The sequence below is a fragment of the Nicotiana tabacum genome, chromosome 21, assembly GCF_000715075.1.
Source record: "Nicotiana tabacum cultivar K326 chromosome 21, ASM71507v2, whole genome shotgun sequence".
NCBI lineage: Eukaryota > Viridiplantae > Streptophyta > Magnoliopsida > Solanales > Solanaceae > Nicotiana > Nicotiana tabacum.
The window spans coordinates 16,855,511-16,869,264 of NC_134100.1; the positions used below are offsets into that span (position 1 = coordinate 16,855,511).

General features: G+C 36.8%; 1 protein-coding gene across 3 annotated transcripts; it reads left to right on the forward strand.

Annotated features, from left to right (window-relative positions):
- The first annotated feature begins 4,050 nt into the window (after positions 1-4,050).
- LOC107823225 (transmembrane and coiled-coil domain-containing protein STS1) lies at positions 4,051-10,875 on the forward strand. Of its 3 annotated transcripts, none has more exons than XM_016649839.2 (15): positions 4,051-4,508; positions 5,590-5,671; positions 5,939-6,433; positions 7,489-7,654; positions 7,824-7,976; positions 8,175-8,272; positions 8,474-8,565; positions 8,760-8,830; positions 8,929-9,064; positions 9,449-9,508; positions 9,616-9,698; positions 9,843-9,919; positions 10,219-10,289; positions 10,489-10,546; positions 10,642-10,875. In XM_016649839.2, exons 1-15 carry the CDS (start codon positions 4,285-4,287, stop codon positions 10,810-10,812), a joined length of 2,037 nt encoding a protein of 678 aa, XP_016505325.1. In that variant the 5' UTR covers positions 4,051-4,284; the 3' UTR covers positions 10,813-10,875. The 3 variants fall into 3 exon arrangements, with proteins under 3 accessions (XP_016505325.1, XP_016505326.1, XP_016505328.1); XM_016649840.2 differs by having other exon boundaries at positions 4,144-4,508; positions 5,982-6,433; XM_016649842.2 differs by having other exon boundaries at positions 4,146-4,508; positions 5,947-6,433.
- Positions 10,876-13,754: the final 2,879 nt, after the last annotated feature.

Consider the following 13,754-nt stretch of genomic DNA (forward strand, 5'->3'; position numbering starts at 1 on the left):
GTAAAATTAACTCAAATATCGAGCCTGGAACCCATACATAATTATTCAGTCCAATTTTAAACATAATTAATTATTTAATTTATTAAGCTAACAGGCACAATTCTAAAAATGTTGAAATTAACACGCATAATAATTAAGGATAACTCGGTGCTACCGGGCCCCAAATATCGAGCCTGGAACCCATACATAATTATTCAGTCCAATTTTAAACATAATTAATTATTTAATTTATTAAGCTAACAGGCACAATTCTAAAAATGTTGAAATTAACACGCATAATAATTAAGGATAACTCGGTGCTACCGGGCCTCAAATATCGAGCCTGGAACCCGTACATAATTATTCAGTCCAATTTTAAACATTAATTAATTATTTAATTTATTAAGCTAACAGTAGGGTTGTGCACGGATCGGATCGGATCGGATTTAGCATATTTCAGATTCGAATTTCGGATTCTAGAAAATGCAATCCGAATCCGATCCGAATTATATCGGATCGGATTGGATTTTAAAGTTTGGATCGGATCGGATATCGGATCGTATTATTATGCCTCAAAGTTAAACTAATATGTATATTTTCTTTGTAAAAGATGCAATACATTAAGAAAAATTCATGTTTATGCAATTATGAGAGTACTATGGTGCCAATATAGCTAAATCTAGCAATTGTAAAGGTAATAACTTGGAGGTTGATGTAAATTAAAGTTTAGTATTTATACATGTCCTAATAATTTCGGATTTCGGATTGGATTAGATTAAAATATACCAATCCGAAATCCGATCCGAAATCCGAAATTTTAATAAACATAATCCGAAATCCGATCCAATCTGTAATCCGAAATTCAAATTGAATAGATCGGTTCGGATTTTGGATATCCGATCCGAATGAACAGCCCTAGCTAACAGGCACAATTCTAAAAATGTTGAAATTAACACGCATAATAATTAAGGATAACTCGGTGCTACCGGGCCTCAAATATCGAGCCTGAAACCCATACATAATTATTCAGTCCAATTATAAACATAATTAATTATTTAATTTATTAAGCTAACAAGCACAATTCTAAAAATGTTGAAATTAACACGCATAATAATTAAGGATAACTCGGTGCTACCGGGCCTCAAATATCGAGCCTGGAACCCATACATAATTATTCAGTCCAATTTTAAACATAATTAATTATTTAATTTATTAAGCTAACAGGCACAATTCTAAAAATGTTGAAATTAACACGCATAATAATTAAGGATAACTCGGTGCTACCGGGCCTCAAATATCGAGCCTGGAACCCGTACATAATTATTCAGTCCAATTTTAAATATAATTAATTATTTAATTTATTAAGCTAACACACACAATTAATTTTGTTTAAATTATAGTAGACGACATGGACTTTCCTCCGCCTGCGCATCCCGGACCTGCCGAGGATCAGCTACTAGTGTTGCAGGGCGACCATAGGTCCTCATTTGTATGGGAGGGACAACTATCGATGCAGCTTCTCCGCCCCAGGAGGCCACTATTCATATGTATGCGTCATGGTACCGCCGTCACACCCGACTGATTATCGGGAACCCCATTCATGTACTTGGCGAGCGCTATAGACCATACGCCGGGAGACACGAGGCACTGTATATTTTTTGGCTTATTAATATCGTATAATTGTGATATAGAGTTATTTAATTAATATTTTAAATATTTCACAGGCCATTGGCCATCATCACCTCTACCAGTTGGGACAGGAGATGCAACAGCATACCGACATCCCTGCAGTCGTTGACTATGGCCGGCGGGTGGCACAGTTGGCTCGTCGGACCCTGTTTCAGGCGAGGGATGCCGCGAGGTTGGACCACGAGGCTCAGTATGTGGCGCCAGAGGACTACCATCGGGGTAGGGGTGTCCCACGAGGCAGGGGTAGGTCACGAGGGAGGGGTGCCCTACGGGGTCGCGAGGGACGGCGAGGAGGTGGTCCCCAACAAGGGGGAGTTGAGGCACCTGTCGACCCACATGTTGAGGGACATGATGAGGACTTTGAAGTTTTGGCGCTTGGAGATGATCAACCGGGTTATATACCTCGGGAAGATGAGCCTTCCAGCAGCATGCCTTCGTACAACCTTCAGCTATCTCTGCCAACATCGCAGGTCACCCCGTCAGGAGCATTGTCGATCACGGGTACATTCGACGGGGATGTATACCAGTACTTTGCATGCCCATCTACCGCAGCTGAGGATCGGCCCACCCGGGACGTGGATGGCGGGCGCATGTTGAGTTATGCCTCATCCCCGGCGGTTGATGCGGATCTACCACAGACGCAGGTATGTTTGTATTACTTTAAAATTTCAATTTGTTTTCTTTTCCTTAATGAGCTGCCATTAATTAATTTTTAAGGTTTTTATGAAGGCTTTGTCCCAGCCCATCTTTGAGGCCACTACATGCTTTGACGAGGACACCACGGATGCATATATTCAGGAAGCCGACGAGACCACGGTGGGTATATATTTTTTGACTTAACACGTACAATACAAATATACTTTGTCACCTGCTAAGTTTAGTACTTGTTTTGTAGGTTGTTGACGACCCGACGGCCTATTCTTCTGATCATGCCAGCTGTTGTGTTGATGATGCTGCACATCCTCACATAAAGAGGCGGCTTGATGTTGATGATCCAGATAGTGTACCCGGGCGACAGGGGATGCGACTCAGGCCAGCAGCAGCACTGAAGCACACAGGCTGCAGGACTCACTGATTTACTTAGGTTTTTAGTTTGTGTAAATAGTGCATTATGTAAATAATGATAACAATTATCTTTTAACAACAATTTTATTTTAATTGCGTTTGAACAACAGTTTTACTTAAACAGTACACAAGAAACACAAACATTGCAAACATAACACAAAAACAAACAGTAGAACTAAAACCATCACTGCACAAAGGATAACTAAAACCAACTTTTTTCACATGGTTTTCATCTTTTTCAGAACGACAAGACAACTCCATAAAACGCAGTACTATACCACGCTTTATGTATTAAATTTTTCTGCAATAAACCAGCTTTTTTCACATGGTTTTCATCTTTTTCAGAACGACAAGACAACTCCATAAAACGCAGTACTATACCACGCTTTATGTATTAAATTTTTCGCCTATAAATAACAGCATCATTGCAGCTATTTTGTGTGCTCAAAAATTAGTAAAAGCAAATATTTCATTAAAAGTAAGGTTTTTTTTTTATTAAAAGCAAATATTTCATTAAATGGCTCAACCTCTTCGTCCACCAAAGTGCAACTGTGGAAAAGAATGCTCGATGCAAAATTGTTGGGACGGTGGTGAAGTTGGACACCGCTAGTTTCATCATCCTCGATGTTAAACTCAGAATAATAAGCAAACCCATGCGGAGTCACTGAATACAAAAATCTACCGGTTATTTTAAGGTTAACCGAACGCCACCTCTCATTCATTTTTTTACGTAACAACGATACCAATTTATCGTACTCCATAGTAAGCGGCAATTTAACATGACATTGTGGAGGTGAGCTATACCTCACAAAGTTATTCTCCAATACAACCTCACCCCCCAATATAGTGAAACCCTTATTTTTGCCACTTCGGACATTGTAAAAAAATGATTGATAAGAAGAAGAGAGAAGTATGAACGTAAGTTTGAAGATTGAATGAATTTTCATAAAATTGAAACGCCTTTAAATAAGGCAAGTCCGAATGTAAAACGCAGTACAATACTACGTTTTATGTATTGAATTATTGTTATGTCAGTTCATTATTGGTGAGCCAAAAACCAGAGTAAAACGTAGTATAATACTGCGAACAGCTTTATAAAATGCAGTATTATACTGCGAATTACAAAAAAATAAAATAAAAAAAAAGTAAAACGCAGTATGGTACTGCGTTTTACTTTAACGGACTAATTTTCGTTAACATAGTTTGCAGTATAGTACTGCGTTTTACTCATTTATGTAATTTTTTTAAGCAGTATAAAAGTGATTTTTGTCCCAAAAAAAAAAAAACATCAAACGCGTTTTGGACTCCTAGAAATATATAGTCACTAATAACGTACGTCGTTTACTTTGGCCATTCGCCGGTTCCTTCCAAATTCAACAATATACAATATGACCGCCCAAACTAATGAACGAGAATTGACAAATTAGGAAACAAAACGGTGAAACATCAAATTACGAAACTTGAAAAACTGAAAAATTGATTCAATCATCTTCGATCAAATTCAAAAAACTTCACAATTTCACTAATCACTGACGAGCTTTGTTCAAAATCATGTCGCCTTCGATATTGACGCCAACACACAAATATGCGGCCGGAGCTTTATTCGGGCTGAGCCTTCACCAGGCCCAGATTCACCAAACTTGTCCATTGGGCTTTCCGCCCGACGATTCTTTATCGGAGGAACGTAGTAGCAATGGCAGCAGTAGCGATTCCGTCTCCGACGACCCTCACCTTTGGGTCCACGAATCTTCCGCTCTCCTTCGGCCCATTTTCAAGTTACTCATTCCTTCTGCTTGCTAATTTTTTTTAATCATTTCATTTCAATGTTTATTTGCCAGATAATAAATATGAAAATTTGATATGGATTTAAGTTAGAGTTTAAATTTTATTACTAATGGCGTAAAAATTATTTACAGAATCAGGTCACTTAATAGGTACTTGAAGGTAACTCTATTTAATAGCATTGATTGATAACCTAGAGTAAATGATAAGTAACTTGATATAACAAGTTAAATTATTGTAGTATAATGAACTTTTTACACTATCACTGCAATTTAACATGTTATAATAGTTACTTATCATTTATGCTAGGTTACTGTGCAATGCTAGTTATCTTCAATGACTTGATCGATTGATGTTATATAACGGTTTTTGACTGGATAGAGAATTTAAAGGTTAATTGTGACTAATTTATAATTTTATTGGTGGAAGAAATATTGAGAAGTTAGTTCCATAAAGAAAATAACATATAAAAAGGCAGCTTGGAGCACTAAGCTTCCGCTATGCACAGGTCTGGGAAGGGTTGGATCATATTGGATCTAATGTACGCAGTCTTACCTTGCATTTTTAGAAGAGACTGTTTGCTTGAATTTTTGACCACTTATGTTGCTCGGACTCTCCGAAAATGTTGCCGGGTGCGTGTCGGATCCTCCAAAAATAATGTATTTTTGGAGGATCCAACACGGGTGCGACATCATTTTGGAGAGTCCGCGCAACATAGGTGACCACCTGGCTTCAGAGCGGCAAATTTTATTGTTGCGCCAAGGCTCCTCTCAAAGTTTAAAGTTTGAATAGCATAATTATATTTAGTTTTTGAATGGTGTAAAAAATTTGGGGCGTCTTAAAAAGGAAAAAGTATCATATAAAATTGGGGCAAAATGAGTATTTACTGCTGACTAACTAATGAAAGCATACCATACTTTGAATATGAAGCGTTTGCTATATTCTTGGGGTTAATTTCTGCCACCTGCTCTTTTTTCGAAAATTTTAAGCCAGCAATCGACCACTAATGCTAGTGCACAATGTCTTATTTGTAAATTACTAATTTGGGCTGCGTGTTGAATTTATTGTGAATAGATTTCTAGAGATTGACGAAAAGGCATGGTCAGGACTAGAGGAAACTGCTGCGTCTACACCACCAAAGCATCATGTTGGAGCGGTTAGTTTTCTTGTCTCTTCAAGTTGTAGAAGAGTACTACAGTTATGTTCATGTCCAGGACAAGTTTCTACATTTATTAGAAAATGGCATTAAATTAAGGTCTGCTGTAGTTTTTAGAGAGAGATCTGTTAATTACCACTGTTGCTTATTCAAATGGAAAGGGAACCACATTGCTTTTTTATATCAGCAGCTGATACTAATTAGGTAGTTAAAGTTATTATCTTTATTGTTACTTTCTTGACGACATGATTACTGATATTACATCAGTTTCTAAGGTTACTGTCTGAAGAAAGTAGTGATGATTCTTCAGAAGCAGCAGACATGGAACTTGCTTTGGCAAATGGGGTAGATGCTATGGTGTCAAGCATGGAGAGAACTTCTGATAATGAGTCTGAGAAGGAGAAGAGGCGTGAATATAAGCATGAATGTCGGGAGAAGTTATCGATTGCTGATGTGAAGTCCACATCTGACGTGGAAAAAACGAATGTTAAAAATTACCAAGAGAAAAGCCAGAAACCATCTAGCATTGCTGGTGCTCATTTGGAGGCTGTTAGTGGCTCCGATGAAAAACCTGTCGAAGAGGTATCAATGCTTGGGTACTCTAGGAAAGTGACCATTCTCTATGAGCTTCTTTCAGCTTGTCTCGCACAAGTACCTGAAGATGGTAAGCAATCTACTCGAAGAAGGAATGGTTATGATGCTCGACATCGTGTGGCTTTACGGTTGCTAACGACTTGGCTTAATGTCAAATGGATCAAAATGGTACATTCATTTAAATGATGCATAAATTTCCATTATGTGCTTCGTTTCTTTCTGTGCTATCTCTTCTAAAGTGACTGATATATTAATTGCATATCCTATTAGGAACATGCTAGATTTATAGCAGAAAGAATCTTTCTAGACTTTTTGTATATCACTCTGCAATAATGAAGTTGTTTGAATGCCTGCTCTCCTGAGGAAGAGATGTGGAGAGCATTCCATTAGCTGCCCAAATGTGGAGAGCTCTAAGCAGTAATATGAGCTTGAGAAATTAAAATCATCATCAAATTATACTCCTTAATTATTTATTTCTGATTATATCAAATAAACAACAAATTTTAGAGGAAAGTTAAAATGTGAATGCTACATCATAAAATAAGTGAATGAATAAATCTTGAATTCCTTTTGTAAACAAAAGAAAATCCTTTTAGACACTTTCTTATATTTTTAAAATTAGTATTACAAACTTTATTATAAGAAATTAGAGATAGCAGGTAAGAGATGGATAATGATCAAGTTATTACAATAAAGGGCACATTTGTGTAATTTTTATGTGCTCTAATGCATGTATTTGCATGTATTTTTAATACGAATCCAGAAGTTCTTATTTCATTATGCCATAGAATTCTTGAGGATCTTCTACTACCTTGATATGGCTATAAAAATAATTCCAAAATGGCGATGAGGTCCTTCTTTTAGCAAGATACTACAGACATAACATTTTATGTAAGTGCGATAATTCGATGGGGGGAATGTGCATGGCTGGTTATATGTTTTTGTTTTCCTTTAAAAGGACGAGAGTCTGAATCTTATTGTGCTTTTGGTTCTTTACTTTGATGTCAACAATTTTTTTGAAGAGAATGTAGATGCATTAGTTTAAAATACTTTCTTCTGATTTTAACAAGCAGTTCTTCTTCATTAAAATTAGGGTAGCACCTATTTCATATGAGAGAACACGTTGAAGTGGTGTAGAATTTACGTTTGTCCCAAGTTGCTATTTATTTTAGGCATGAACATCCATATACTTCACAGATATCAAAAGAATTTATGTGCTGCAGGAAGCCATTGAGACCATGGTTGCTTGTTCAGCGATGGCTTTGCTGAAAGAGGAAGAATCGAAGGAGGAAAGCCAATCTCCTGATAGTTCATGGGCTAAGTGGAAACGAGGAGGTATTATAGGTGCTGCTGCATTGACTGGTGGAACTTTAATGGCAATTACTGGTGGTATGACATTGCAGTTTTACTTAATTTTTAGCAGCTCCAGTTATAATCTAACGAACCTCCAAGGAAACAGAATTCTCTGTTCTTTCAGTTTGTTTGATTCATAGAGAGGTTCTACTATGTTCAATGAACAACTGTCTTAGAGAACAAAATTTGTTTTATTATCAATCAGGTTTGGCTGCTCCAGCAATAGCTGCTGGCTTTGGTGCTTTAGCCCCTACCTTGGGGACTCTTATTCCTGTGATTGGAGCAAGTGGGTTCGCTGCTGTTGCTACTGCTGCAGGAAGTGTTGCGGGATCTGTTGCAGTTGCGGCATCATTTGGAGGTTAACACATGTTTTGCAGGATATGTGTGTGTGTATAAGTTTTTAACATTCTTTGGTTGAATCTCCTTTTTATGGCATGATAATGGAGACAGATAATGCAAGGCTAACCCATAAAATTGAGACTGGCGTTGGAGTGTGAACATCTTTAAGTGGATTCTACGGTTATTTAATGTTGTACTGATACTTTTGATTACCCAGCTGCTGGAGCTGGACTTACAGGAACTAAAATGGCCAGGAGAATTGGAGATGTCGATGAATTTGAGTTCAAGGCTATAGGGGAAAACCACAACCAGGGGGTAAGTCAATGAGCTCTCTTTTTTCATACTTGATATTGTCTTCTTAGCATGTATTGTTCCACTGGGTATGTAGGCGTGCTGTTTTATTGTTTCTTTCTATCCTTTCATCTTTATTCTCATAATTACCACGAATTATATTTTCACTTATGGACCATAAATGCTCCTTGTTATTTGTTCTTACTCTGCATATCATCCTCTCAGCGTCTGGCAGTTCAGATCTTGATCTCGGGTCTTGTTTTTGAGGAGGAAGATTTTTTAAGACCTTGGGAAGGTCAATATGATAATTCTGAGAGGTAAAACGTCATTCTTTATTTTTTTTTTCTCAGTTTATTTTTGTATTGGTGAAATACTACCAAGTTAACAATGAACTTTATTTAACATTTCTTACCTGTGTTTATAAGAACAACCCAATCATTTCCCATATCTTTAGTACAAGGAGTATAATGCGAAAAGAATAAATTGTCTTTACATTTCACAATTTTGTCAGGTATATATTGCAGTGGGAATCTAAGAATCTTATTGCTGTAAGCACTGCGATTCAGGACTGGCTGACGTCAAGTAAATAATTTTATACTTTACTTTCAGGTGATGTAATACACTGACCATATACAATTGTATTATTAGTGTGTGATATAGACAACATGACTAAATTACAGGAATTGCATTGGAGTTGATGAAGCAAGGCGCTATGATGACTGTACTACACACTCTTTTAACAGCATTGGCTTGGCCTGCAGCTTTACTTACTATTACTGATTTTATAGACAGCACATGGTCAATTGCTGTGGACAGGTTTCTGTTTATCTGCTTATTTTTCATTGCACGTTCTTTTCTGTTGTGGGATGTGGATCAGGAAGGAGGAAGTTTTGGAGTTGTTTTCCTTTCATTTTCTCTGCAATCATAAGGTTCATCTGTAATAAGGGAAGGTGGTAAATTAATTGTAAGGATGAGAAAATCCAAAGAAAGAATCCAAACTGTTTTCCCGTATTTGCATTTTAAGTTTTGTATCACTAGCATTTCTAGTCTCTCCTTTCTTTCCCTTCTCCAGTGGTGCTGATTATGCTCCAGAATCCTATTGCTTAAATCATCGAGCAGTTATACTAAACCATTTTGTGTCGAAAGCGGAGTATCATATTTCTTTGATTGGAAAAAAAAACTCTGAATTTGCATTTGCAGATCTGATAAAGCAGGAGTACTCCTGGCAGAAGTGTTGAAAAAAGGATTACAAGGGCACAGGTATACAAGCTTTAAATATAATTTGGAGAAAATTCCAATTGATTGTCCTGAAAGTTTGGGTTTACGTGTAAGACAATTCCATTATTGGTTGTCCATGAATGTTTCAGGCCTGTGACACTTGTAGGATTTTCACTAGGGGCAAGAGTTATTTTTAAATGTCTCCAGATTCTGGCTGAGACTGAAAATAATTGTAAGTGTTCGTTTTTATTTTACTTTTTAGATTGATCATTTGCTTTCTTAGACAACAACTAATTCGAGCTGAGATGTAGTAATTTGATTTACCGATTGTTGAGTTGCTTCCTGTGATCCTGAAGTACTTTCTAAATTTTGGCAGCTGGACTAGTGGAAAGGGTTGTTCTTCTTGGGGCACCCATTGCAATTAAAGATATGAACTGGGAAGCAGCTAGAAAGGTTTTCATTGTCGTGCTTTTCTTGATTTTAACTACTTTTAATTAATAAATCTTGGGCCTCCCCCTTCCCTCCCATCTTTTTCTTTATATTTTCTTTCCTTACTAGTGTCTCTGAGCCGAGGGTCTCCCGGAAACAGCCTCTCTATCCCTTCGGGGTAGGGGTAAGGTCTACGTACATTCTACCCTTCCCAAACTTCACTAGTGGGATTCTACTGAGTGGTTGTTGTTGTTGTTTTGTTTCCTTACTAGTATAGGGCTTCAACCTCATTACATGCGAAGCTCTCTGTTCTTGTTTTGCAGGTGGTAGCTGGTAGATTTGTGAATGCTTACTCTACAAACGATTGGATGCTTGGAGTTGCCTTTCGTGCCAGGTATGCATTATCCGCTAGCATAGTACTGATGTTGAAAATGTTAACTGCTGCAGCTGCAACATATTTCACCTGTCTACACGAAACCCCGTATCTGCTTTCAATGTATTTGACGGTTTCAGGGATTCCCCTATATCTGCTTTCATGTTTGATGTGTCGTTTTCGCTTCTCTTTATTGTGACTTCTGTAATTTCTTCTACAGTCTCCTTACTCAAGGCTTGGCTGGTATTCAACCAGTTGAGGTTCCTGGTGTTGAAAATGTAAGTTTTTATGTTCCCAATTTCTGTTTTCTATATTCCAGTTGTCTCCATTTAGTTGAAGTACAATTTCTTTGGTGCCTCATTGCTTTTAACAGGTTGATGTAACTGAATTCATCGAGGGCCATTCGTCGTATCTATGGGCTACCCAGGAGATCTTAGAACTACTTGAACTGGATACGTATTTTCCGGTTTTTGGTCAGCGTAGTCCTCGTTTGTTTGCACTTAATCGAGCTCTGAATTTTAATCATTCAGATCTCAGATATTAAGTGCGTTTGTTTTTAAAGTCTGAATCTTAATTAAGATCTATAATAAAAATTTAATTTCATTAAGATGTTATCATCCACATTCATTATTAATTGTCACCAATACCTATCATTATCAACTATCATCATGCCACCTACTACTACCATACTCAATCATAGCCGCCATTATTTACAACCACCACCCACCATCCCTACTACCCTACCATCATCATTCTTAACCACAACCACAAACTCATCCACCTCAACTACGACAACTAACCACCCTATCACCATCAACAACCATAGCCGGGACCGCCCACCATTATAAACTACCACCACCTTCCTCAATCACAGCCACAACCGCCACCACCATCCACCATTATTAATTATAACCACTAGGGGTGTACATGGACCAGGTTGGTTCGGTTTTTATCAAAACCAAACCAAATCAAACTAACTATATCGGTTTGGATTGGTTCGGTTTTGTCAGGTTTTTCGGGTTTTTTTGTTACATGAATATTATTTCAATCTTACCTTGTTAAAATTATAGATAAAGCTTTGATAAGTGAATATATGTTTAGTAAATATGGAAAAAAATTGACAAACATATGATCTATTAAAATATTCTAATGGGTACTTTTTTTAGTAATACATAATAGTTATTTTCGTAGTCGATTAACAATAATTTTTTGTTAATTTACGCTCTCAAGGTTAATACATGAGAGGATCCCAAATATTTCTATATTTTCTAAAGAAAATTCACTATAAAGTCTTAAAAATATAAATAAAATTTATATATTTATATGTCGGTTTGGTTCGGGTTTTTTACTCAATACCAAACCAAATCAAACTAAACCTAGTCGGGTTTTTTAATCAGTTTGGTTTGGTTTTTCGGTTCGGTTTGAACACCCCTAATAACCACCCACCACTACCATCCTCAACCATAATTCCTATCACTATCAATCACCACTAGCTACTACTTAGGACAATCGCTACCAACCAAAATCGCCACCAACCACCGCGCGGCATTCCCAAGCACCATTATTAGCCATCACCACCACTAACTACCATATTTTTAATATATATATTATTGATAGAATATTAGATTAATTAGCATTTTTTATTTGAATTTTGTGTTTATTAATTTTCAAATAAAGATAAATTTTATACATTTAAAACAATCTCAATCATTTAGTATTCAAATCTTGATACACATTTTAATATTTAAATATGTATTCACATTCAAATATCTTAATCTTACTGCATATTTTGATATAAAGATGTGTATTCAGATTTAGACGTGTTAATCTTAAAAAAAAAACAAATGAGGCCTTTGGCATTCTTGCCACTCTTGCTATGAGTGCATAGGTAAACCGCTTCAGCATGTGAATAAGATTCTGACACATGAATCTGTAACTTTATAAATTTGATGAGAAGCAGGCCGTCAGATTCGAAACGCGCTAGTCAGTTTGGATTTATAATCTCTTTAATTTGGGATGATTGCCAATCTTGCTTGAATAAATTTGACCCTATATTTTTAGCAGTATTTAGATCCTATATTTTTAGAAGTATGATCTCGTTGCACTACACCACACCAGCACATCAACTACTCTAAACTTAACCAAAATGATTCGAAACCACCCCGATAGTCGTCATCCCTCAGTAATTGATACTATATTATAATTTTAATCTTGACGATATTCGACTAAATAAATCTACCAACAAGAAGTAGAATCACAGCTAATGGTTACGTTACACTTGTATATGTTACAACTAAAATCTGTTGAATTTGCAAAAAATTCTTAATTAATCGTATGATATTAATAGTTGAATGTACGTAATCAGTTAAGATAATAAAAGAATATTCAGAATTATAGTTATGTTAGACCCTTCAACATTTTTAATGACATTAGGTTTCTGCATAAACAAGAGCACCAAGGAATGTGATAATCCACTAAAGCCAACGTAGGGCCCGTTTGGCCAAAAAAAAAGTTCACTTTTTTCATAGTCAGTGTTTGGCCATGAAAATTATCAACTTGTATATTTGAGATATCGAATTTCACCGTTGATCAAAAACTCCATTGATGAGCTCTAGAAGCTCCGCATGACCTGAGGAGGAAGATTTAATTTACAAGTATGAGAGAATGAAAGTTATTTATTTCTAATATCTAACAGTATATGTATATATGCACACACATACGTGGGTACCACTCCACTAACTAATTCTAATTACCTTGACAGCTAGGCCATAGTTAACTACCAACTAACTATGATTAACAAAATAAGCTAGCTAAACTCTACAAAACATACGGAGAGGGAAAACTAAATATACATAGTTATCTCAATTCAATACCCCCCCCCCCAAAGTTGGAGGTGAGGTTTTCACACCCAACATGCTCAATATCGTAGAGTGCTTGACACCAATAAGAGCTTTAGTAAGGACATCTGCTAACAGAGCACCAGTATCAATATGATGAAGAGAAATCAATCTTTCTTGGAGCTTATCTCGCACAAAATGGCAATCAACCTCGACATGCTTTGTTCGTTCATGAAAAACAAGATTACGAGCTATGTGTAAAGCAGATTGACTATCACAAAACACTGAAACATGCTTAGGATAGGAAATAGTGAGTTCATCAAATAGTCTGCATAACCAAGTTAGTTCACCAATAATTTTCCTCAAGGATCTGTATTCTGCTGAAGATAGGGACACTGTTTCTTGTTTCTTGGACTTCTAACAAATTGGATTATTGCCCAGCAGGACTATGTAGCCAGTAACTGACCTTCTAGAATCTGGACAAGCAGCCCAGTCTGAGTCATAATAACCCTTCAGGCTGCAACCATAGTCATTAGATAGAAAGATTCCTAGAGTTGGATCACTCTTCAGGTACCTAAGCAAGCGAAAAGCTGCTTTCAAATGTGGCTTCCTGGGGTCTTGCATGAATTGGCTGAGGTGCTGTACACTG

Bases quoted from the DNA above. Each gene is read 5' to 3' on its own strand.
- LOC107823225 (XM_016649839.2), top strand. From the start codon at position 4,285: ATGTCGCCTTCGATATTGACGCCAACACACAAATATGCGGCCGGAGCT. The intron at 7,655-7,823 runs GTATGACATTGC...ATTATCAATCAG, and splicing joins TTTAATGGCAATTACTGGTG to GTTTGGCTGCTCCAGCAATA. The intron at 9,920-10,218 runs GTTTTCATTGTC...CTTGTTTTGCAG, and splicing joins ACTGGGAAGCAGCTAGAAAG to GTGGTAGCTGGTAGATTTGT.